At 40.6% G+C, this 27,244-nt stretch overlaps 1 protein-coding gene across 1 annotated transcript in view; it reads right to left on the bottom strand.

Moving 5' to 3' along the window:
- The window catches only part of LOC126194927 (coiled-coil domain-containing protein 170), a 436,254-nt gene that overhangs the window by 61,780 nt on the left and 347,230 nt on the right, over positions 1 to 27,244 (bottom strand). The window contains exon 12 of the mRNA XM_049933307.1: positions 20,035 to 20,198. Within this exon, the coding sequence (XP_049789264.1) occupies positions 20,035 to 20,198 (164 nt within the window). The remainder of the gene's footprint in view (positions 1 to 20,034; positions 20,199 to 27,244) is intronic.

The raw sequence follows: 27,244 nt of genomic DNA, 5'->3' as shown, positions 1-27,244 counted from the left end.
GACGTGGCAAAATAAACATGCACTCTCTGTCAGGGATGCTCAGGATGTGGCTGAGGAATGAAATGATGTGGTGGGGCTGACTGAGTGTGAGGTGCAGGACTGACAGTTCCAGATGATGTGTTCTATAATGGTGTCAGCACCACACCAATACACATGACACTGTATTATTGCTTTCATTCTGTAAATTTCCCAATATGCAATGTGGAGCAGCTTCAGTAAGCAAAGGTGGAGCATGGAAGGAAATACCACCCAGCTTTCAGAATCATCCACAGCCAACAATATGAAATGATCAGTGACATTAAGCCTGAGTTGTACTGAAACATACGTGCACCATGCCAGGTTGGTGCCCTTAGGCAGGTGCTCTGGTCAACCCGCCACACAGCAGACAATACATTGTACAGTAGATTGTGGCATGTTTCTACTATTACTTTGTGGGCCTAATTGGGAATTTGTTGAGTGAGTGTTGCTGATTAGCATCTAAGGAAAAATACACTGCTTTGAACCTGCCAATTTCTGTATTGGTCCCATATGGCTAGTTGGAAAGTGCATATGTGTTTGAATGCTGTATGGTGGACTGATAATGCAGCTTGTAGGTATATTTACTCAGGAACAATGCCTACCACTGCAGACACTGCACTGTCTTATCAGGAAGTTTTGACAGCAAAATAAGGAGCTTGCAGTGGTGATCAAGTGAAACTTATTACCATAAAGGTAAACATGCAACTTCCTGACATGGTATATGATACCTGACCCTCTTTCTTAGTTTAATGTTGTAAATACAAAAGCAATAGGCTATTTCATGCCATCAACATATTTGTAGGACAGCACAGCACCAGTGTCACAATTTGATGCAGCAGTGGCAATTATTAAACTCTGCAGAGATGACATATTGTTAAAAATAGTCTGTCCTATAGCACTTTTAAAGTTGCAGGAAAGCTTTCTGGCATGCTTCTGACCACACAAATTAAATACCTTTTTTCCCCAAATAATTAAGCAGGTGGGAAATGTGGGCCACACCAGGAATGAATCTTGCATAATAATTGACTTTGGCTATGCAAGATTCATTCTCTGAGGTTCTCAGGAGCCCTTAATTTAGTGATTGCATCCACATGATCTTGTTTGGGCATGAGCTTCTTTACTTAAGACACATCCGAAGTATATTACACTTGGCTTAAAAAAAAAAAATAAATAAATAAAATAAATAAATAAACTGCATTTCTTGAGGTGAAACACAGACCATGGGCATGGGGCCAAACAAACAAAATCTGTAGATTGTGCAGGTGCTGTTCCAGCATGGCTCCAGTAATTAGCAAGTAATCTAAATAATTAATACAGTTGGGGATAGTTGCTCAAGGTATCTCTGAAATATTTTGGGAGCACCTGTGACCCCAAATGGCAGCCTGGTACAATGATACATGCAGAACTGCACATTATTCACTAAAACCTGTTTCATCTGATCATCTACAGGCAACAAAAAGTAGATATCAGCGAGATCTTTCTTTTGAAAATAACTGGCCCCAGCAAATTTTTCTAAAGATGACATTTGCTTTACCATTAACGATACACTAAAAATTACCACAAATTCAAAGTGATCCATTTGGTTTTATAAAACTACAACCAAGGGTATAGCCCACTGGCTAGATGATACTTGAGACATAATTCCATACTCTGTGATCTATTTAGTTCAGTTATAACTTCCTTGCACAAGGTGAAAGGCACTGGTTGAGCTTCAAAAAACTTAAGCTCTGCTGATTATTTTAAGGATACGTGGGCCTAGTATGCTGTCACACAATCTTATGGAGGTTCAAACAGTTGTTTATATTGCACACATAACAGATCAAGTTCTGTGACTGGTATTGCAACTGAAACTAGACTCACCTGGTCCTGAATTTGAAAAGCAAAAAGCACAAAAGTGTCTAACCCAAAAGTGTTAATTGTTGTCTGAGTTGACTACCGGTGGAGTTAGTTGCCAAGCCACATTTTTATACTTAGATTGGAGTATGATGTGATCCTACAGTGGGATCAACTGTCCATTGTATGTAATCACTCTGCACTGAGGGAAGCCAATGGGCTGGTTTGTATACTCATTGAACAGAGTTTGCAAAAACAGACATAATGTCTGATGGAATAACCGCAATCACTGGTTTTTCCAATGTTACTTATAATCCGTCTTGGCTGCAAAAAATGTTTATTCATATGACCAGTTTCAGTTCCTCTAGAACCATCTTCAGACCTGCAATTTTGGTTACAGGGGTAACCTGTCCTTACATAGCAAACTTCATATGCTGTGTTTTATGAGGGGCAGCATGTGAAGTTTGCTCTGCTATGGTAGAGAGGGAGGTGAGGAAATCACAGCTGCACACTTGTTGGTTTTGCAGTTGTTGTAAAATCACATTCTGCTGTTGCTGTTAGAATTACAACTGCTGTTGGCACTGCTGCTGTTACTATTGCTCTTCCTGCTGCTTGAGTTCCCACTGTTCTTTGTACTCTTGCTGCAGCTATTGCTGTTGCAGCTGCAACTGTTGCAACTGCAACTTTAGAAACTCAGGATACATGCTGCACTGGAAAAGTTGCAAAGCATGAAAGTTTTCATAACAGCTTCTCTGTTCTACTCTGTGTAGGTAGGACACAATCTATGATCACCTACACTGGTAGTAATGCAACGACTGGTGGAACAAACAAGGGGTTCCTGACATCAAAGATGGCAGAGTTCAGAAAGTGAACAGCTAACTGAAAACAAGTTCAGATCTCAACAAAGTCATCTTAAGCATATACTAACAATCCAGGGAGCAATCTGAATCAGGCAAGGTCAAAACTCTGCTAATAAATGCCAGATACTTAATGCTTCAGTGAACTACCGAGACTTACTGTCAGATGTCGGACTGTGGAATTTACAGGCAGTCTCACATCAGCATATAGCTCCATGTGACATGCTTGCTGCAGCAGCACCACTTCATATGAGAGAAAGCTATGGTTGGAGTATGTAGCCTGAATGTCTATGATCTGTTATCCATATCAATACTTGGGCTGGGTGGGGAATCCGAATCATTGTTGGATACAAAAGAAAGGCATGTCATATGCCATGGTACCATTTCAGTTACCACAAAAAGATGTGGCAGCTTTTGGTAGCCATAAAATTGCATTACAGGGCCAATTCAGTATGCAATAAACTAACATTTTTGGTCATTAATTTTCCAATTAACATTTTTGGATTAGATGCTTTCATAGCATTCAGTTTTAGAACCAATGACAAAATCAAATTTGATACCTTCTACTATTCCATTTAAAGACATGAATAAATTGTGTAAATATTATAAGCAATTATTCAAGCCATCATTCAGATCAGCCTCAAATTTTCAGGCTCATGTATTTTTAAAGGTTCTAAGGACATGAAACAAAAGCAATAGTTGATAAGGGAGTGAGACAGGGTTGTAGCCTATGCAAAATGTTATTCAATCTGCACACTGAGCTAGCAATAAAGGAAACCAAGAAGAAATCTGGAGACAGAATTGAAGTTCAAGCAGAAGAAATATAAAGTTTGAGGTATGCTGATTACATTGTAATTCTGTCAAAATAGCAAGAGCCTTGGAAGAATTGTTCGAAGGAATGGAATGGGGAATGGAATCAAACAAGTCTTCGGGCTAAATATTGTAATAACAACAACAACAACAACAAGAGATTATAAGATGATCATCAACAAAAGTAAAGAAAGGGTAGTTGATTGTAGTCAAATTAAATTAGGTGATTCTGAAGGAATCAGATTAGGAAATGAGACACTAAAAGTAAAAGATATAAATTGCAGACTGGTTACAGTATGAAAATAATTTCAGAAAAGGAAAAATTGTTACCGTGTAACATAAATTTAAGTATAGTGTTGTACACAAGTGAAAAGTGAAGGATAAGCAGTTTAGATAAGAAGAGAAGGGAAACTTTTGAAACTGATGCTGTAGAAGAATTGATGGATAGATCAAGTAACTAATGAGGAGGTACTGAATCAAATTGGCACAACTTGACTAATAGAAGGGATCATTTGATAGGACATGTCTTGAGGCAAGGAGGAATTGTCAGTTTGGTACTGGAGGGAATTACATGGGATAAAAATTATAGATGGAGATCAAAGGATGAATACAGTAAGCAGATTCAAATAGATGTAGGTTGCAGTAGTTATTCTGAGATGAAGAGGATTGCACTGGATATAGTAGAGTGGAGAGTTGCATCAAACAAGTCTTTGGACTAAATATTCCAATAACAACAACAACACCAAGACCATCACCACCAGCAACAACAACATTTTGTTAAAAGAAGTCTGCTCAGTTTTGTTGCTATCACTCTTGACCAGTTCCATTCACTCAGCAAGATGCAGTTACAGCAGAAGTAGATAGATTTACTGAATTAAATTTCATTACACTGGTATCAGCAACTCATTGGGCAACTCCCATGGCTGTAGTTTAAACAAACTAATGGTAATATCCAAATCTATCTTAAAATTTCAAAAACTTAATTTTTTTCTTTCTTGGCTTAAAATGTTCTCTTGGCTGTTTACTTTATTGTAGTGTTCATCCCAAGTTCACTAGAAACTCCATTATCCAGTTACAAGGTGATTTGTGAAAAGTGACTCCAAAAACCATTCAAAGGAGTAAAAAAATACTCAACATCATGGAAAATGTGGTAGCATGTAACTTGAATGATGGCCTAACAGGAATTATGAATGTGCTTCAACTTGAGAGCGGACGAATCTGTTACAACTTCTGGATAAAAGCAGCTGAAAAGTGTATTGAGCAAGCAGGTGATAGGAGCTGCCAAAGAGGCCTGCAGGACCACAGTGGCCAGGAAGAAAATGGAGGAGGACCTCCTTTTGTATCTGGAAGGACTGCTGTATGGTCGAGGGATCACTGACTGGAGGTATGCTTATCTTAACTACAAAAAAATTTAACCTAAAAGTTAAAACGTGTTTTTCTTGAAACCACATTTTCCAAATTGGTGGGAAATGTAACTTGAGTACAGTACATACAATTTTGATAAAAATTTGATGCCAGAATTCTAAATCAAATTCTCTATCAGCATACACAACCAATTTGTGATATCTTGAAAAGTCTATTTTTGTTGCACACTTTTGTCTTGATATTTTGAGAGAAGAGACTGACATTTGTTTCATGCCATGCTGTTCCACAAGCTTTCCAATGGCAGGAACATCTGACTGTGTTTGCATCTATAACATTAATAGCAGCACAGATGAGTTATACTCATACCGAAAAAGAGGCATTAGCAATAATTTACGGTATAAAAAAAGTTTCATGTTTTCCTGCTTGGCACAAAATTCCATCTGCTAATGGACTATAAGACACACAACCCCCATAATAAGCTCCCAGAAAAAATGGAGCAACGAGTGCAGTGGTGGGCACTATTTTGAAGCAGCTACAATTATGAAATGCATTATCACCCCACTGCCCACCACACGAATGCAGACACTCTATATCACATATCTACAGGCCAGAAGCCAATTTTAATTGTGTTTTTTTCCCCCTCAATAATGTCATTCAGAGTACTCTAAATGAATTTTCCATAACTGCTCTTAAAGTAGCTGCAGCAACAGAGTACTGCTATTTCACTGTGTATTATTGGCTGTATGGCTCGGATGGTCGGAGCACTTGCCTAACCTGGCATTTAGGACTTTTTTTTTTCGTTGTGTCGCTGACTGAACAGCACAAAGAGTATTCTACAACTGGCTTTTTTGTGTCAGTGACCAAACAGCACCAAGAGCATTCTAATACTGGCTACTGAGGAGGAAGAATACTGGAATATCATCCTACCCACACTCTGTCACCACATTCTGCAGGCATCACACTGGGAGGCATATTATATGAAATACGAGGCACACTGTAACATTTATTGGCCCTGAATAGACAAAGACACTGAATATGCAATCATAGCAAGTCAGGCTCCTGTACAAGATTAGGCAGTCCCAGCACAACAATTTTTCCTGTGGCTAACACTTGATCATTCTTGGCAGTGGCTGCATGTGGATTTCACCAGATCATTTCAGGGAGCAATGTAGTTGCTGTTCAAATTTCTCTTACATCACGTAGCTGTATGCAAGAACAGCACACTCTACCAATTGTGCCTTTGCAACCAGCTTTGCAATATAGTGTATTTCCCACATATTCTGACACATAACAGTCTCCAGTTCACCCCATCTGCATTTCAGGTGTTCTCTCAGGGTAGCAGCATCGATTATCTGACCACTGTGCCCAACCACCAGTATCCAACTCAGAGGAGCAGCAATTGGTCTGAGATTTTTGAGATGCAGATGAGAAGAGAAATGATGAGGTCAGTGTCCAAGAAGCTACAACAATCTTCCTCATCATAGGATAACCCCCTTCAGCAGCCAGAGTCAGGCCAAAATTTTACAGAGGTACAGACTATGCACACTATCTGAGCTTCTGGCTCATCTTTGTCAGCCCATAGTCTGTGTTCAAGCCCGTAGTATTGTGCGGGCTCCCAAGTTTGGGCTTACATATTTGCGCGGACAAAGGAGTGGACGCAAGGTGACATTGTAGATCACAGTGGTACCAGCTGTTTCATGTTGTGACTGTACAAGAGCAGATGGTCCCCCACAGGAACCAGTTTCACCTGAAATAAGACATACAAAACCCACCCCCTACTTGGACCTCACTGTGATCTTCTGCCATATGTCTTCCCACAGCTTTGAACCTGGATGTGCTGCAACCTCACTCACAGGTGTGCACCACCAACAGCCATGTCCCAGGTGCACCACTCTTACAAACTCAGGCCTCAACACTAGCCACAGGAGCCCACAGGGTAGTTCCCAGAGTGGGAAGGGTTGTTTCCACAGCTATGGTTGCCCTGGAGGTTGAGTTATCACCACCTACAAGTTTACTCCTAGCACCCACTGTACCAGAGCCAGCTCCATGTGCACCTGGTAGACTGTCCGGAACCATCTATGTTGACACCATCTCTGACCAGTCAGGCACTGGTATGACTCTGGGAAGTGGGAAAGTCCAGTTAGCACCTTTCTCTCTGAGTCCACATTTCCCATACCACCACCCACAGTGTTACTGATCCTACATTGGAATGGTAACAGCATTGTAAGTATGTGACAAGACTGTGACAGCTACTCGCCAATGCTCTATAAATTCTGTGGCCATGCAGTAACAGGACAGCTGCAGTTATCTTATGAAGCCTTTCCTTTCAAGCTACAGGACACTCTATATAATGGCCATTCTTACCCACAGAATTATTTGGAAAAGTGCTTTGAACTTACTTGCTTAAAGCTCATGGCAACTTTCACTATTCTAAAAGTTTTTGCTTTATCTTGGTATTCACTTTGTGAATCCCACTGCTCACAAACCAAGTAATATAAGTCACCACAGGTGGGCTACATTGACTACATTAACAGGCTTTAATATAGGGTGTCTAAAAAGGTATTCTACAACTTCAATGTGTTACAGCACCCAAACTAATTAAGACATTCACACTACGTTACAGACAGACTCACAAAGCTCTGTTTGTCTTTACAGATTGTCAAAAGTGAAGCATAATGACAACATTTCAAGAAAAGGCTCAGTGTGTGGGCTGAAAATTCAGACCAAATTGGACATGCAGGTTCAAAGGAACTTCCAAACATGGTACAGGAAGCAACCTCACTCGCAGATGTCAATAGGCCATGGTACAGGAATTTTACACAGGCAGGAAACTCTGATGCCAAGCATCACACTAGAGGACCTGGAACAAGTGAATCTGACACATAATGGATATGGTTGGCTTTTCAACATTCACCCTAGGCTGTCGCAGGAGCTGCAAATCCCTAGGGCAACCATGCACTGGGACTTTCAGAAACATTTAAAGATGTATCCATACTGATTGCAGCTTTTGCACTCATTGAAACCAGATGACAAGCCATGATGTAAGCAATTTGCTGTGGATGTTCTTCGCTGTTTAGAGCAGGATAGAAATGTCTAAACAGCTTAGCATTTTCTGATGAAACAATATTTCAAATGTGTGGTAAGGTAAACAAACACAATGTTTGCCTCTGGTACACAACCAATATGCATACTATGATGGAACAGGTATGTGACAGGGACCATTTTTGTTCTCAGGAAAAACAGTTAATTCTAACAATTACCTTAATATGCTGCAGCTGTTTACATTACACAATCGTTTTCTAACAACATGGTGCACTGCCACGTTGAGCTCAGTGCACCGTCGCTTGATTGGCAAGGGTGGTCAATTTCCCTGGCCTCCAAGGCCAGCAGTCTGCTACTCCTCAAGGTATGGAACAACATGTCAGGAACTGTATTTGCATCCACTTTACTTCGTAGATGGTGTAAGTACTGTGAAGGCTTTTTATTACAAATGTCTTCCTGTGTGAGTACTTTGCATACTCTTTCCTCTTGTGAAGCAGACACACGGCATATGAGCTCAGTTTTTAATTTGATGTATGTGCAAACCTCCAGCGGGGATGTAATAATGTCTTGGACTTCCAATGTTCCAATTGGCTCACTACAAGTGCAAACTTAGTGGAATCTGCATTCACTCCAGAACATCGGAAGTCTGACTCCTCTTGCACGAACCATAAGGGCGCAAGTACACAGCAAGTCTCAAAATATTACGGGCATCATCATCCGTCATTCTCACATGGCTAGGAAATATTCTGTGCTGTTATCGTAATCCATGTTGGGGTCACCATTGAGGCAAGTCTTGCACTGCTGCACATCGACTACAAATAAAATGCATGTTACGTATGTGTGCGATAACTGACAACTTATTTCATCATAACAATACTTCTTACTTCCCTCTACACAAGAAGCAGTGTGTTAAGGGAACAAGAACATTTACTGCAGTGAACTGAAACATTAATGACTTACCGTCAAACCCGATAACAAGAGAGTAAGTGACTACAATATAAATCACAGAGTTTCATGTGACACCCTTTGCAGTACTGAATAAGCCCACGGGCAGCTCTCCATGCAGTAAACATTCGGACCTCTCTGACTGACACTGGTGATCAGCTGATCACACCCGTTGCATACATGATCTGTACTGATCACCACAAGACTGTCCGTCACAGTTTCTGGAGAAAGCAGCAAATAGTGACTGGTCTGTAGTTGAATTTTTTAAAAATACATCAAAGGTACATTGTTTTGGTATCACAGCACTGATGAGTAAGTTCCTCATTGTCAGGTCTGGTGTCCTACTGTGAGATCAAAACACAAAACACAGGCTGTCACGAAAGATATGGTACAACTTTAATGTGCTATAACATCCAAACTACTCGTAATTAAGACATTCACACCATGCTTGGCTTATGTGACATACAATCACACAAAGTTTTTAAGGCACTGAGTCAGTTTCAACTTGTGCGCCTTTGGTGGCATGCATAACATCCAGTCTGTATTCAAGCTCAACCCATGCTCAGCACAACATATTTGCATCAACTGTGGCAATGGCAGTAACAATTCAGTTCTTTAAATCATTGATGTCATTGACAGGCATTTGACAGACCCTGTCCTTGAGATGCCCCTTTGAAAGAAGTCCATTGATGTAATGTCAGCCATAATAGTGATGCAGACGGATATGTCCTTGGATGATGTAGCTGCCCTATCCGACCATATCCAAGATGCTATCATGCTTGCCTCTGACTCCAACTCAGCAGTAATTTGTGGCAGTACCTCAGTAGATGTGCAACCCAACTCGACAGACTATACCAGGAGGTAACAACACTGGAGCTACAACTGAATGACGGCTTTAACAAAGTTGAAGGCTTGACCAAACAATTGAGCAAGCTGCTCACTTATTGCAGTGCTAAGGACAATTACTAACAGCAATCGCAGAGCCACACTGCATGCCATACTTCACATCAGAATGGCATGTCAACAGACAACATATGTTGGTATCATCAGCTTTTCGGAGACCAAGTCCATAAACTTAATTTACCATGCAAGTATGGAAATACCAAATGGCAAACAGAAGTTGGTGCACCTACCTGCACCTCTATCTGCTTGTTCTTAACAGACCAAAAGTTGGGCCATAAATTTCTGATAGACACTGGCTCCAATTCGAGCATTCTGCCAAGGGATAGGACACACAAATTTCGCCCAGCTACTGCCTTCAAGCTGTCAGAATTCAGACATTCTGACTTATGGTACACAGTTCATGGAATTAGATCTGGGGTTATGCTGTGTATAGTCTGCAAATTCATTGTAGCAGACATCATGGAACCAATTATCAGTGCAGACCTGCTCATCCACAATCACCTGCCACACAACATCACTGACACCTATCTCCGAGATGCAGTCACAGGGTTGTCAACGACTGGTTACCAATGCCATGCGGCCAGCTCTGATGTTAAACTCATCCAGACCATGTCAGGCAACTACACCACACTACTAGACCAGTTTCTTGCACCCACAAGGCCTCCAGGGATCCCTGATCAGGTACGCATGACACCATTCATTATATCAATACCACAGCTGGCCCCAGTGTCATGTAGACCTAGACATTTAGCTCCAGGCAGATACACTACCGTCAAAACTGTGTTTGATGCTATGCTCACATGAGGTGTTATAGGTCCTTCTAGTGGTCCCTGGTCATCCTTGCTGCCTCTTGTCCTTAAGACAAATGGTGCATGGAGACCATGTGGTGATTATCGCACCCTGAATGCTTGCACCATTCCCGATCAGGTTCCACATCTCAAAGATTATAATCATGTTCTGAGGGGAATGTGAGTGTTTAGCATCTTTGCATCTTTGACTGTGCCAAAGCATACACACAGATTCTGGTAGTGGAGGATGATGTGCCAAAGACAGCAGTAATCACACATTTCTGTCTGTTTGAGAGCCTATTTATGACCTTTGGCCTCCATAATGCAGCCCAAACATGGCAAAGGTTTTCGCCAAATCAGACACTATGGAACCACACCAGCAACTCCTGACCAAGGTCTTTGAGCATCTCAGTGAGTATGGTATCGTCCTGAATGTGTTGAAATGTGTGTTCGGACAACTGGAAGTGACGTTTTGGGCCATCTCATTGCAGCGAAAGGATCGCGTCCAGTACCCAATAAAGTAGAGGCTGAGTTAAATATTCCTAATCTGGTGACAGCAAAAGAGCTGCACAGGTTCCTTGGCATGTTGAATTTCTACAGATGCCACCTGCCGTATGCCGCCACTTTGAAGGAACCTCTCACAAGTGTGCGGGCCAGTCCTAATGCGAATGTTAAAGTGGTGTGACAGTGGACCCCAACAATAGCAGACGCACTTGAAATGGTCAAAAAGGCTCTTGCAGAAGCTACACTAGTTGTGCAACTGAAATCAGATCCACCCCCCCCCCCCCCTGGCACTTGTAGTCGACGCCAGTTAGAAAGTATTCAGACTGGCACTGCAACAATGTGTCAACGGGATTTGGCAACCTCTCACTTTCTTTTCACATAAGTTAACACCAGCACAACATGATGGAGTAAATATGACTGCAAACTGTTGGCCAACTCCGCAGCAGTCAAATACTTCTGTGCCCAACTACAGGCAAGAATGTTCACTATATACACTGACATAAGCCACTCACATTTCCATACCAGCAAAATAACAATAACTATTCTCCCAGACAACTGAATCAGCTAGATTACATTGTGCAGTTTACTACTGATTTATGAAATATCTCTGGCCTCAGCAATGTAGCAACAAACTGCTTGTCTCGCATTAGCGCAGTCATTGAGACAGTTGATTTTGCTCACTTACGCGATGCACAGCAAACAGATGATGAACTATGCAACATGCTGCACAATACCCAGAATGGATTGCAACTTGAACTTGTTAATGTACGAATGTGTAGTGGGAATTAACTTAGATTTATCTAAAGCTTTTGATACAGTAAATCACAAAATTCTGTTAAACAAGATGGAGGCAATAGGTGTAAGGGGAGTTGTGAAGCAGTGGTTTGAATCTTACCTTCAAGATAGAACTCAGGTGGTAGAAATCATCGCAGAACATAAAAATCAGAAAATCAAGTGGGTCTCAGATGGAAAGAAATTGGAAATAGGTGTCCCACAGGGCAGTGTTCTTGGTCCCTTATTATTCTTGCTTTATATAAATGACATAAAAAATCCTAATATTTCTACCAAAATAATGTTGTTCGCAGATGATACTAGCATAATTATAAGTGATGATAAAAAATCATTAACCTCCACAACTGATATAGTCCTGAAATATATTCAACATTGGTTTAATGCTAATGAGTTAACACTTAATCTAAGTAAAACAAATTATATACAGTATGACAAAGCAACTCAAGATATGGACCTCCAGTTAAAGCTAATGGATAAGAAGATAGAGAGTGTACAATCCACAAAGTTTTTGGGCATGCACATTGATCAAAACTTAAGCTGGAAAGACCATCTCAAGTACTTATCCCACAGGCTCAATTCGGCATGTTTTGCATTGAGGATATTATCTAGAGTATGCAGCACAGACTGTACTAGACTAGTGTATTTTGCTTACTTTCAGTCCATCGTGTCTTACGGCATAGTGTTCTGGGGTAAAACTAAATCAAGCTTAAGAGATATCTTCAAATTTCAGAAAAGAGCTACACGAATCATAACACATAACTCTCCAAGAACTCATTGTAGGCCCCTTTTCAAAGAACTGCAAATACTCACAATACCATCACTGTATATTTTTAAAAGCATTCTGTGTACAAGAGCACATATGAAAAATCTACATACAAATGAGGACTGCCATAATTATAATACTAGAACTTGTAAGAATTTGTATGTAGAAAGGGTAAGAACAACACAAACCCAAAAGCATGTAAGTTATTTTGGAATAAAACTTTACAATGCTCTGCCAGTGTACATGAAGGAAATAACAGATGAAGTAAAATTTAAGACTGAGCTTAAAAATTACATTTTAAGCAAAACTTTCTATGACGTAGATGAGTACTTTGATTGTGTGTAAATTTATTGCCAAAAATTTTAATTTATATGTCTAAATTTGTACTTTTAAAAAATGCCTTGAAAGTGATATACCATTATTATGTCTGTAGTACTTGTACTAGTATGATAACTTTGTTGTGACAATTCCTACATTATGTAAATGATTTACAGGAAGATAATAAAATGAAATGAAAATGAAATGAAATGCCAATTTTCAGCTATACTGCAACACTTCAACATGCCAAAACCACACAGTCTGTGAAACTTGCTGTCTCATGCCACATTTGGTCAGGACTTCAAAAGGATTGCTGACAGTGGGTGCATACGTGCATAGTTTGCAAATGCAGTAAGGTCAACCAGGATATTCATGCACCCACAGGCAATTTTCCAGATGCTACCAAAAGGTTTGCACATATCCATGTGGAGATTGTGGGACCTTTGCCGCCATCAAATAGACAATGTTACTTGCTGACAATCATGGACAGAGTCACAGGATGGCCAGAGGCAATTCCTGTAGAAGATACTTTCACAGAGACTCTGGTGACAGCACTCTTGACTCAGTGGGTCACCTGGTTTTGGTGCCCACTGCATATCATGACAGACAGTGGGTGCCAATTGAGTTCAAGCTCTTCGTACAGATTAGCAAATTCTGCAGCACCTACCATCATACAACTACTAGCTATCATCCTGCAAGTAATAGTATGGTGGAGCGGTGGCACCACTCACTCAAAGCAGCACTAATGTGTTATGATGTTAAGTGGACCATGGCTGGCCTCTTGTGTTGCTCAGCTAGTGGTCAGTAAACAAACCAGATCTCGATGCATCACTAAGAATTTGTTGAGTAAAGTGCTCCATTGGAGGACATGTTTCAGCAATCAGATTTTGTAACACAACTCTGGGAGCACACTGCAAAATTGCAACCTCAGCTAGGGCCTTGCCACAGCACACATCTATCCCTCATGTACAAGGAATTGACAGACATCTCCCATGTCACGCTCTGTCGGGACGTTGTGAAATCTGACCTCACCCCATCTCATACCAGACCCCACTGCATCCTCTCATGTGCTGACAAGACCGTAGACATCCTGCTCAATAACAATGCAGAACAGTATCTACTGATTGGGTCAAACCAGCTTTTCTGTTTGAGGATGCCTTCGAGATACCTCTACCCAGTGAGCTGCTTACCCTGACCAGTATGGCACCCAGCAACACTCCAGCTCACCTGGGGTGCAGCCGCCATGCCAGACATGGTCAGTCTGGTGTGTCCACTTACCCTCATGATTCCTGGACAGCGTCGAGGTTGGCGGGTGGCGACAATGATGCTCCGCTTCTCTGTGAGGGCTTGTGGGGCAACCAGTATGGATCGCATGTGCAATAGGTAGGATCAGCTGATTACCAGAGTCAGTCAGAGAGGTTCATGCATTTTCTGCATGGAGCACTGCTCATGCTCTTATTCTATGCTGCGAAGGGCATCATGCTGAATCTTTGTGATTTATATTGTAATCACTTACTCTCTTGTTATTGGGCTTGACGGTAAATCATTAATGTATCAGTTCTCTGCAATAAATGTTCTTGTTGCCTTTACACCACTGTTTCTTGTGTAGATGGGCATAAGAAGAATTGCTATGATGAAATAAGTTGCCAGCGTTCTTTTCTGTTACTGCACCCACACATGTAACACGCATTTAATTTGTGGTCCACTTGCAGCAGTGCAAGACTTGCTCAGTCTTAAGAAAAACAGATGTCTGAACATACTGATACTTCAAATACATCCAGCATCTCACAGCTTCACAATAGGTAGCTTGAGTTTCATACTTGTGATTGTTTCACTTGCGGATATTTCTCAATTGGTGTTGAGACATTTGTTTTTGCCATATTACGTTAATGGCGTATATCTTCTGTATAAGCTGTTTGATTAAAATATTGAAGAAATGTCCAATGACTTCTGTTGTAATCCTTAATTCCTTATGCACTGTGTTCAGAAAATCCACATGACACTCTTCTTGATTACAGCAATATGTCCCTCGTCAACATATAAAACAACTATAATACAGACCTGTATAAACACTGATTTCAATTCCTCCAAAATTGAGAAGCACACTTTTAAACTGATCATTCCAACAACTTAAAAATTGTTTTAAAGCACAAAAACTTTTAAAGAGCCTGCATACCCTGCTGCTACCATCACAAAACTCCTCAGACTTTCTGTAGATCATTTAGAAATAATGACTTCATGTCAACCTGTGATAACTCTAACCCTTCATTATTGGCACTGCTCTAATTAGGTCAAGTCAAGAAATTGGAATGAATGTTTGGAGAGAATCAATGCCTTCACATTAATATAATCCCAAACAGCAATTTGGGCTTTGTGTCAATAAATTTCCCCATCAGTTTTTTGTCTGACAAGAAAAACCTTGTGATCAGAGATTTACTTGCACCCTGCTGGTAATTCTCTCAAAGTTCAGGTAGAATTTTCCTCGAATAATGCACTTTCTTCTACCATTGCTGATTTCCAATTACTCTGGCCTGGTGACTGCAATTCTTCAGAAAAGTTCTTTAGCTCATCTACTTCTGCTAACATACATTAGATGAAATTTTTGAGTTTTTGAATTTGCTTCTACTTTTAAAATTAAATCTGTGCTCTTGCAGACCCTTTTGGTCCAGGTGTATTTTCACCAAAGAAGTTGCTGCTTCACTTTAATTTCCTAACCTGTCTCTGCTTGAAGCATCTGCCACAGAAGTGCCCTTATTTGCTGCTGACTTACTTTCCTTATGTGGAAATATTGTTACAATTTTTCCTATAAGTATTGGCTCAAACGCAACATCTCTCCTCTAGATGACTTGTTGGCCAGATTTTATCCAAGAGGTGAAAACCATTAATATCTTCACCATAGCCAACAAAGACTGTGTGTTATCCCTTTATATTCTACTGCTTGTGGCACTCTTTTGGAATATGTGAATAACATTTGGTCCCAAATCTATGCACTCTATTCAGATTAGCATTCCTCCCTGTAAAAAACTGATGGGGAGTCTTTCCAGCAACTCTGTTTGATTAATAATATACACAGACATAACGACTGTCTCTGTCTACAGCAATGTTAGAAGGTTCTTTGAGATGAACATTGCCTATGCAAGTTCTACCACTGTTCTCTTTATGTGTTCAGTGCAGTCATTTTTTAAAATTATGTAGTTATTTACAAAACCCAATTTTGAACTGTTATATTTCAGAAGACCTCCAACCTTCTCATTGCCAAATTCATGACCATAGTCTCACTCAGACACTTCAACTGGACAACCACACTGGATTTGGACAAGTTGCTGTGCCTCTTGGACCTTTAGGACAACTTTACACTTTTATTTCAAAAAATAGACCATATGAAATCTCATGTAATTACATGGGAAGCAGATGAGTACCATGGCCCCCAGAAGAACTGTTTAACTTCACACCGATCTGCATTATTACTTCCCCAGGTATACTGGAATATCGCTGGCATGACTGTAAGTTGTTCATGGTGTTGCTTCTCTTTAACACATAATCACGAAATTCATCATCAAACTTGACACTGATTCTATCTCCTCAGGAATTCATAGTTATGGCATTTATTTTGATTACCTATTTGCTGAGGCTAGATTTGCAATGAACTGGTGAAAGCCAGATTAGTGTCAGAAATACACGATTTCTCAATCGGTTCACTGGAATTAACACCTTCGAAAGCTCCCCAGACTGAAAATCTCTTACCTTTACTATTAGCTCAGCCATTCAACAATTTCTGATGAATTCAGCTGTCTTTGGATGAACTGAATGATAATGCTATGGTCATGTGCTGATGTCACTGAAATAAAATTTCTTCTACATTTTTCACGTAACATAAATTCAACACACCATTTACCAAAACATTATCATGCAGAAGCATATCACTTCCAATTCTTTCCTTTTCTTTGTATTCAGACAGCCTTGTTATGTCCTTTTACAACACAACTGAAGCACTTAAAACATCTGATTCATAAAGCTGATGCGCCCTTTCACTTGTTTATTCTAATCACCTTTTGCTTTTGTTGCCCCCAATATACATATCACTAAACATCGTTGTTGTTGTAACTTTTCATCAGGTGCACCTGAAGAAAACAACTGCACTGGTTGTCAAAACATTGTGCATAAAATAGAAACAACTTGGCTGAAGACTGCCATTAATCAGTGACATTGAAGAAACCTGAGAGATCATAGCACTTCACGCTGTCAGGAGGAGATGTTCCGCAACATACACAAGTTGGATAAGCTCAGTACACTGACTTCTTAACAAGATGTTGAGATGAACAAGTTGTACCAAGATCAAATGTCATATTAAAACACCAATAGTCCATATGATTATGTGCCATGCAAGCCTGATGCTAGTACGAAAAGAGAATTTGTGCCACCCGATTAATGCTAGATGTTGCTTCAAAACAACTTCTTCGGCATCTTTACACGTTGGCTACACTCGCTACAGGTTCTTGGAAATGGGTTGACAATACAGCATGGTCACAAGAGAATCAATGAAGTAGAAAATGTCTGCATACCAAAAAGCAAAATTTGATCAAATGTACAAAAGGCCAAGACAACATGTGGGGATTAAACTCACTGAAAAACATCTGGATGAGGGTACAGTGAAGATCCTTGCTAAAGGACTAAATTTCACACCCATTCCAAAAATGCTGCTAATAATAGATTACATTGCTCCATGAAACATGCTGCAGTTTTGTTCCCACTGGAAGCCGTGGAAGAGGACCACCAGCAAACTAGTGATTACTTATCAAGGCACCAAGAAACAACAAGTAGCACTGAGGAATATGTGGGAGGACAAGGAAACTATAAATATGTCAGCTGACAAGGGCAACCCTGCATTCCTAATGTCATGTGTGAACTACAAGAAGAAGATTTTTGGTCTTTTGAATGGCACTGCCTGTAGACAGATACATGTTGATCCTATGAATAAAACTGGGAGGAAGATAGTGATGCTTCTCCAGGGTTGCCATGTAATATCATTAAGTGTCTTAGAATAGGAGCAGCTGTGCCACAATGACTGTACATCCTTCCTAAGATACACAAGTGCTGCACACTTACATACAGCTGACAAAATACCTGAAACCCTCAGTGAACATTTGGTGAAGTGCGGACAACACATTTGAAACTCTGCTTACTTTGTGCATGAGTTCAGTCAATTGCAGTTCCAGGGTACAGATACTGTGGTCAGGTTTGATGAAATTGCCCTCTCTACTAGAGTTCCACTTTCAGAATCCATGGAACTAAACATGGAAAAGCTTGGCAGTTGTTTCACTGAAATGTTTAGGAATGTGCTGATATCAACTTATTCCCTGTTCAATGGGAAACTGTCATGAGTCAGCTTCTATCAGATTTTGGTTGGTAGTACTTATTTTTCATACTGCGTTATTACTGGGTAGATTGATATATAATTCTTACATAAATCCAAAATGATGACTACAGAAACAATTGTTGTTAAGTACTGCACCTGTAATGAATAAATGAATGATTTTGACAATTCTGACTCAAGTTATTTATATAGATTAAGGGTCCTGGACTTGTTTATTCAGCATGCAGTTCAGTAGATCTATATTTCATTATTGATCTAACATTGTTCCTTTCATCACAGGCATTATTGATACCATTTTCGGCTGTCTTGCCAATAAAAATCACCAGTCACCTGTCAAAAAATACTATTATTTATATTTTTCAAAAGTAATTAACTTTGGAAATGACACAATGGATATTTACATTACAGACTACTTTTTCAACATTTAACTGTTGGATATGTATAACTAGCTATTCAAATTTGGCTATGACACTAGCCATATTGTTGGTTTGCCTCATAGTAAAACAAAGGAAATATGTTTGGGCATCACATTTGCCATTAAAAAATTCTGTGTAAGTCCACTCACAAGTGTCAAACAGTTTCACATGCAACCAACAAAGCCATTATGTTAGCTTCTAATGTTTGGGCAATAATAATCTGACTTGCAGAGTGAACAGTATTATCCAATTCTTTTAGTTTTAGGTTGTAAGTCACAGTACGTTCTGTAGTTGTGCCATCTTCAAATGGCTGTGGTTTTACAATATTGTTTATATATGTTTTGTAAGTGTCCTTTGTAAACATGCAGTAAATTTGGAATTATATACTTCCACACATTCCATTTCTCAACACCTCCAAATTCATCAATATGACTCCCATGCCGCAACCCCCCCCCCCCCCACATCTCCTCCTCACTGACCCCCCCCCCCCCAAATCTCTGAGAAAGGAAAAACCATAGTGCAGTCTGGTGTTTGTCTTCCAAGAAAATGATCTGAAAGTCTGTGTTACGCAGGTTTTTTTAACAGTCAGAACTGGAACTTTTTTATGGCTACTTGCAAGTCACCATTTGTCTTCCAAAATATTAAAAATACACCATTCCCCCCAACAAACCTTTGACTGAATGGTTAATCCATTGCAGAAATTAAAAAAAAAACATGATCAAGTACAATGAGAATAGTGAACAGAATAAACAGCTTTTCAAAAAGTGTAAACAGAAACAAGTCATTCAGTGTGCTTCAAGGAGACAACAATGCAGGCAGTCTTTGCCATTGCCCACAAAACAACTTTCAGAGTTATAGAACACTATCAAGAGAAGCTCAAAGACTGCCGCAACAATGCCCCAAAATGATGTATTATTTTAAACATAATAACAAAACTACATCACATGTACTTTAATTGAATAAAAGACTTATTGTTTTACCTCGTTTTGTGTCATTTTTATTTATTTCCAGAATTGGTGAGTTTAATCATTTGCCCCCTGTTGCAGAGCTTTTGTGGTGTCTGGTCATCATTACACAATGTAAACTGGTCAGTGAAACATACCAACAAACTTTCTGTTTCTCATATTGTAGATGTAAATTTGCATAACTGATATATTAGAACAATGGAATTTATTTTGTGCTGGTAGCTATGGTAATGACTCCTCAGTTATCAAGCTGAATTTTCTCTTATCAAGGATATTTAAAATTAATAAAGGCATGTGATTTAGAACAATGTTGCAATTTTATATTTTGCTTTGATGCCTACCTCAGGTTAGCCTCATCTCGTTCATTCTCTAGCAGTGTTCGCATACGACTGTTATCTTCTTGGAGAGCAATCTTACGTCTCAGTAAGTCCAAATGTAAATCTCTGCGTTGCAGTTGTTCCCGAAGAGTTCTCACCCTTCGCTGCAGCTGATATACGGCTGATGTCTGAAATACAGTGTTAGAACCAATTAGTGCATGAGACTGTTACATACCCGAAAACTTGTTGAAGACTATTGATAATGTGATAAAATATCAGTCAAAATACATCACTTTTCTATTGAATATTTGGATACACTGATAAGCCAAAACAGTGTGATCGCCTGCTGAACAGCATGTTCATCCACCTTTGGAATGCAATACAGCAGTGATTTTGCATGACAAGGATTTGACAAGTCCATGGTAGATTACATGAGAAATGATACAACACTTTCTATGCACTGGTCAGACAGTTACCATAAAGTACATGCCACTGGCTTGTGGGCACAAAGCTAGAACCTGATAGTGTCCCAGATTTATTCCATTGAGTTTATATCAGGCAAATTTGGTGACCATGACATCAACACAAGTTCACTATTGTGTTCCTCAATCCACTACAGCATCATTAAGGCCTTTCTATAGGGACTGTTATCCTGCTGGGAAATGGCATCACCATTGAGGAAGACATGAAATATGAAGGGATGCAGGTGGTTTGCAATAATGCTCACATAGTTCACAGCTGTATGGTATCTTTGATTACTGCCATAGGTCCCATGAAACCATAAGAAAATGTCCCCCATAGCGTAATACTGCCCCCCCCCCCTCCTCCTTGTCTGCATCTGTTGCTGGGGCATGTTTGGAGCAGCCATCCATCCGGATGATGGAATATCCAAACATGGCCATTAAGCTGATGTAACAGTAAGCGTGATTTATCTGTCTTTTCCACTGATCCAAACGCCAGTCTTGATGGTCCCATGTCCACTGAAATCATAACTGATAATGTTATTTGGTCAAATGGGAGTACATGGGAATTATCTGCTGCAGAGCTCCATGTTAACAATGTGTACTAAGCGATAAGCTGTGAAACACTTTTCCCTTTAGCAGCATTGTACTCAAGTCATTGGATCTGACACAGATAACCACTTATCCTGCTTTACAAAGTGGAAAAGCCTCTGACCTCCACATTCTGTGATGAATGTGGATGTCCAATACTTTGTTGCCTACTTATGGAGACACCACACTTTAACCACTTTCCATAAATGCTCACAACAGTACCATGCAAACAACTGACCAGCTTTGCCATTTCTTATATGCTCATTTCCAGGCACTGGGCCACAACAGTCTGTCCTTTGTCCAATAATAATAGAAATTCCTGGATGGAGCAATATGTAAAATAAGGGAAAAGCAACCATTTACCTATAGTGGATTGGTGCATGTAGCACAGAACATCTAACAAGAAACAGCATTCACACTAGCTTTCAAGCAATAGCTATTTTTGTATAACAAGTACATGCTGCGCTGTGTGTGGTTCATGCTTGTGCCATCTCTTATCTCTTATTTTACATCCTGTGGCTTTTTTTTTTTTTTTTTTTTTTTTTTTGCCACCTCTTTATGTTAGTTTCAATTTCTGTTGTCACTGAGTTGCTGCTTTGTCTGCCCATCAGTGGCAGCAGCAGCGCCTATCAATACAGCCCTCATGTGTTATCTTTGCTGTACTGCTATTACTTCCCAGTTGTTGTCTGTCCTGGAGTCAGTTGGAACATGCCAGGAGGGCAGTTCGGAGCTGCCAGTCGTGGAGTTGGAATGTGACACTAGTTCAATCGGGTTGGAGCAGCAGTGAGGCCTGGATGTCCATGGCTTGTCCAACCATTGACACCACACATCACTTGAGCCGGGGACGGTCTTCGTGGATCGTTGGTCGGTTGTCCTACTGGACAACGTGAATTGGCTCGCCGATCACTTATGGGTTGGCTGTGTGTGTGTATCGACTCCCGATTTGTCTTTGTGATTGCACAGCCACTGCTGAGTGTCATTTAAGTCTTTGTGCAAGTGTTTGTCTAGCTGTGTGTGTAGTTGGTGTCATTTCCACTGCCAACTTGTTTTAAATGTTGTCAGCATACTAGCAGTGAGTCAGTCGGTTGGAGCAGATCAGCAAGCAAGTCTCCACGCGGCACAGTCGGCTGGGCCCCGCTGGCAGTCTCTACGCAGTGTCAGAGTGTGTGGGGGCTGTTCCGAGTGCTGCGAGGTTTGTGGCTCATCGACCCAGGACATGAAAGTTGAGTCATGATTTAATTACCGAAGCCACATCTGTTCATGTTGTCCCGTTGGCTGGTGGTTTGCTGTTGGTGGTATTCCTGAGAGCAACAGCAAGTGTTCGAGTTGTTGAAGAAGAATTAACTATATTTGTCAATTTGAAATTCAAGTGCACCAGCAGAATTTTTTGCCTTGTGGCCGTTAGTGTTCCAGTTACCTGCCCTGGTCGCTGATGTAAATTCAGGCAGTGTCCTTTTTTCAACTGTTGTCGCTGTCCAACATGGTGTGTAGTTTTGACAGCGTAATGTATGTTTGGCTGTGTGTGGCTGTGTCTGTAACGTTTTGGCAAGCAAGTCATCTTGTCGGTGGGTGCCTGGCTGTCTCTTGGTTGTGTTGCCGGCGGATCGAGTATAGTTGGGCTGACGTCTTGTCTCACCTAAGTGAACATTAAGATTTCAAGGGCAGACTGAGCCCCCTGGAAACTTCTGAGTGCCGTTGCCTATACTGCCTTTCTTATTGCCATTAATTTTTTGTTTTTAATGGATCATAGCCAATGGTTTGAATTTGTATGCTTGTAATTGTGTTTTTAAAATCAAAGGTTTTCTGCCTGTTGAAAATTTATTGTATTGTTTTTTAAAAGCAATGGCCTTCAGCCGCTTTAAGTTTTAAGGATCTTACTTGTCAGGTATTACCTTTCGGAAGATAAAGCTGTGGGCTTTCTGCCTTTTGAAAATTTATTGTAGTGTATTGTTTTTAAAAGCATCGGCCTTCACCTGCTTTAAGTTTTAAGGATCTTACTTATCAAAGTATTACATTCTTTCAAGATAAGTTGTGGGCCTTCTGCCTATTGAAAATTTATTGTAGTTGTGTTGTTCTTAAAATGATGGGCCTTCAGCCGATTTAAAATTTTGGATTCTTACTTATCAAGTCTTCAATCACTTGGGCTTAAATACTATTTGAGGTTAAAAGCTTTGGGCCTTCTGCCTTGGAATATTGGTTGCAGTTTTCTTTTAAAACAATGTACTTCAGCCGTTTTGAAGGAAGGTTTATTTTTGGTCATAAAGCTTGGGCCTTCTGCCTGTTGAAAAGTTATTGTAGTTATGTTGTTTTAAATTTATGGCCCTTCAGCCACTTTTAAAAACTTCATCTATCTGACTAGTCAAGTCTTAAAGCACTTGGGCTTAAATAATATTTTAGGTTAAAGCCTAGAGCCTTCTACCTCTAAAAAAATATTATAGCACCTGTATTTAATTCATGGGCCTTCAGCCGCTTTAGAATTAAAGACGTTTTCAGTCGATAGTCAAGCTTAGAAGTTGCGCTTTAATGTTTGGACAACTAAATAAAGTGTTATGTTTGGAGTGTAACTGACAGCCGCTCATTCTGGCCCCCTTCCACAATTCCTACTACTTGTCCTGTCCTGCTGGGTTTAGCAGGGAGTCTCATATGCATTCACACACAGAACCACACAGACACCGAGATGCACACCTCCATGCTCCTAAGAATGAAAACTGCTTGACAGAAATCGATTATATTGACGAGAGTGTCGGTTTCTGGGAATTTACTAAGCCTTGCTCATGTTAAAGTTAAAACATAATCAAATGAATGCAAAAAGGAAATTCACTGAAGTTATGCTAGTGAAAATAAGAGAACCTTCTACAAAATTGAAAATGTTCACTGAGAAAAGGCTATCTAAAGTGTAATAAACTGTTTTTGTTAGTAAGATTGTCACTATTAAAATAATATTAAACTAAATCACATTATCTCATAAAGAAAGGATGTTTTTGGGTTTTGGATTTCTGGGTGGTCGGTTGCCACTTGATATGTAGTCGGCCTCTTTCTGAAGATATGTGAGTATTGTTGTGTGTTTGAATGTATGTACTTGTGCTATGAAAAGAGCTACTGCTCTAAAGCTATGAAATGCTGTTTTCTGTTGCATGTTTCTGTGCTCCATGCTCTGCTCCATGCATCGATTCACTATAGGTGAGTGAATGCTTTTCCCTTACTTTACGTCTTTGCTCTTTGTCAAAGCTGCTTCTGCCAATGGATTTTTGCATTTGTGACCTATAACCACTATAATGATTCCCCATTCCTCTCTGCTCTGCTTATATACTTTTCTTAGCATGTCATGTACCAGAAATGCCACCAGGCGACATTTAATCTCACGGTGAGCAGAAGTCATGCTTTGGTTCATAAGTCTGTAATGATAATGGAGCATATTGTTGAATACTATCTTCAAAATTACAAAGAAGATAGTAATATATCTAAAAGAAAGATGATGAGACTTACCAAACAAAAGCGCTGGCAGGTCGATAGACACACAAACAAACACAAATATACACACAAAATTCAAGCTTTCGCAACAAACTGTTGCCTCATCAGGAAAGAGGGAAGGAGAGGGAAAGACGAAAGGATGTGGGTTTTAAGGGAGAGGGTAAGGAGTCATTCCAATCCCGGGAGCGGAAAGACTTACCTTAGGGGGAAAAAAGGACAGGTATACACTCGCACATGTGTGTGTGCGAGTGTATACCTGTCCTTTTTTCCCCCTAAGGTAAGTCTTTCCGCTCCCGGGATTGGAATGACTCCTTACCCTCTCCCTTAAAACCCACATCCTTTCGTCTTTCCCTCTCCTTCCCTCTTTCCTGATGAGGCAACAGTTTGTTGCGAAAGCTTGAATTTTGTGTGTATATTTGTGTTTGTTTGTGTGTCTATCGACCTGCCAGCGCTTTTGTTTGGTAAGTCTCATCATCTTTCTTTTAGATATATTTTTTCCACGTGGAATGTTTCCCTCTGTTATAAAGAAGATAGTAAACTACATAAAATCACAAGAAATGAGCATACATTAATGTATCATTTTCCAGCAGTGATATGTTCTAAATGGGTTCAAATGGCTCTGAGCACTATGGGACTCAACTGCTGAGGTCATTAGTCCCCTAGAACTTAGAACTACTTAAACCTAACTAACCTAAGGACATCACAAACATCCATGCCCGAGGCAGGATTCGAACCTGCGACCGGAGCGGTCTTGCGGTTCCAGACTGCAGCGCCTTTAACCGCACGGCCACTTCGGCCGGCCTGATATGTTCTCTTCAAGTTTAAAAATATGATCAGTTTAAACACTCATTGCATCAGACATTCCTTCAGGAATACACCTTAGCCATTCAATACAAATGTGCTAGAGAAAGAGAGAGAGAGAGAGAGAGAGAGAGAGAGAGAGAGAGAGAGAAATGATAATAGATAATAATGGAGGGACTTCATTTGGCATGCAGTTCAAAATTCAAAAACTGAACAGACAAAAAAGTTGATAATCTTCATAATTGGACAGACAGATAAAGAGAAGGTGAATTAAATGTTGGACAGGTTAACTGGGAGACTGACAGTGATATGATATACATTTGGATAAGAGCATTCAGATTTTTGTCACTTCAACACATATAACGGAATGGTCAAGTAAGTAGGAAGTGTCATGTCTCTGTTATTGTCAGTAACTGGTTTGTGTTTGTGTGTGTGAGACAGAGAGAGACAGAGTGAGCATGCACATGCTCACATGCTACCCACAAACAAGCAGTTTCTTTTTTAAAGTAATTACTGCACTATTTTTATATCGTGTGACCACAATGTGGAACAGCACTTTTATTGATATGCCACCGGTAGTGATAAACAATGCTTTCTTATGTCAATGAACACAGACCAGGAATAACAGAAAAATAAGCCACTGCTTGATGGCAAGACTGAAACAAAGAATTATTTCTTGACAATGAGAAATAAAGTCACACTGTATCTACCAAGGAAGGATCACTTGGAGTCTAGATTCAATCACTGAAATGCTGAGTTCCATGAGGCAGTGGTAAATAGTAAGCAATGACTGCACCTGGTGATGGCTGATGGGTCAAAGGACCTATGGCAGGCGGTGTCCAGTGAGGCTGCGGTTGGTGAGGGATTGGCAACTCCTTGTTGGTGACTGGTTTGTTTGTGGAGGATATGGAACTGGACCCATGAGGCTGTGGTCAGTGGCAGGCAGTGACTGATGAGGGTGAATGTGAGGCGACTGAGGAGCATGCAGCAAGAAAAGTCCGTCCAGGCCAGGCCATGGTTGGCAATGCTGAAGGCTTGGCTAATCATGGAGATGACTGGTGTCCAAGACTGTGTCAGAGCTCATGTGATAATTGGCTGGCTGCGGGCCAGATGGCTGGTTAAGTAAACACCCGGTGTAAGCATACATGAAGAGTTTCCAGGTGGGACATGACTGGCATACGAAATAGGTTCATGATTGTGGCACCACACGGAGTGATGCTGCTGGCACTGCAGCATTGTGTGGTGTTCTCTATAATTTGGCCAATAAATATGTTTATGTTTACTGCTTCCGGACATAGAGCCACAAGTGTTTATTTACCGGCAAAACAGTCACCAGAAGACTGAATGTGATGTGGTACAGCCAAATTGTCCAGGGGTACTACACTGGTATACTAAACACCTCCCCTTTAAAGGAGAGATGGTGAAACCATCTTGAAGCCATGCAATGCTGCACTGAGGCAGAAAAGCTGATGTATTGTTGCAACAGATGCAGAATCACAGTGCAGTGATTGGAGGAGGCATCAGCAGGGACTGGCACAGAGGCACCCAATGGTGGAAGCAAGTGTCTGACAGGCACACAGAGTGAAATCGTGGTGAGGGTGTGGCAGCGCCCAATCTCACACCTTGGTGAGGGTGCAGTTCAAAGCCCCAATGAGGGACGCTGGCCAGGCTGCCACATGCAACAGAAAGAGCTGCGTCATGTGTCGTGTGGCAGGAGGGAGGTTGGGCTGGCAGCAGTTGGAGAGGCTGATGATGTAGGAGCGTTGCCATGGGGAGGCCTGTAGATGGTGATTGCCACTGTTTGGAGCCCTCTCCCAGAAAACATTACAGATAAATGAAACTTGAGACATGAGGACCCTGCCATGCAGCGGACCCTGTGGGAGTGACTAGGAGTGTGATGCATTAGAGCA

The sequence above is a fragment of the Schistocerca nitens genome, chromosome 7, assembly GCF_023898315.1.
Source record: "Schistocerca nitens isolate TAMUIC-IGC-003100 chromosome 7, iqSchNite1.1, whole genome shotgun sequence".
Classification (NCBI taxonomy): Eukaryota; Metazoa; Arthropoda; class Insecta; order Orthoptera; family Acrididae; genus Schistocerca; species Schistocerca nitens.
This window is presented reverse-complemented; position numbering and strand designations above follow the sequence as displayed.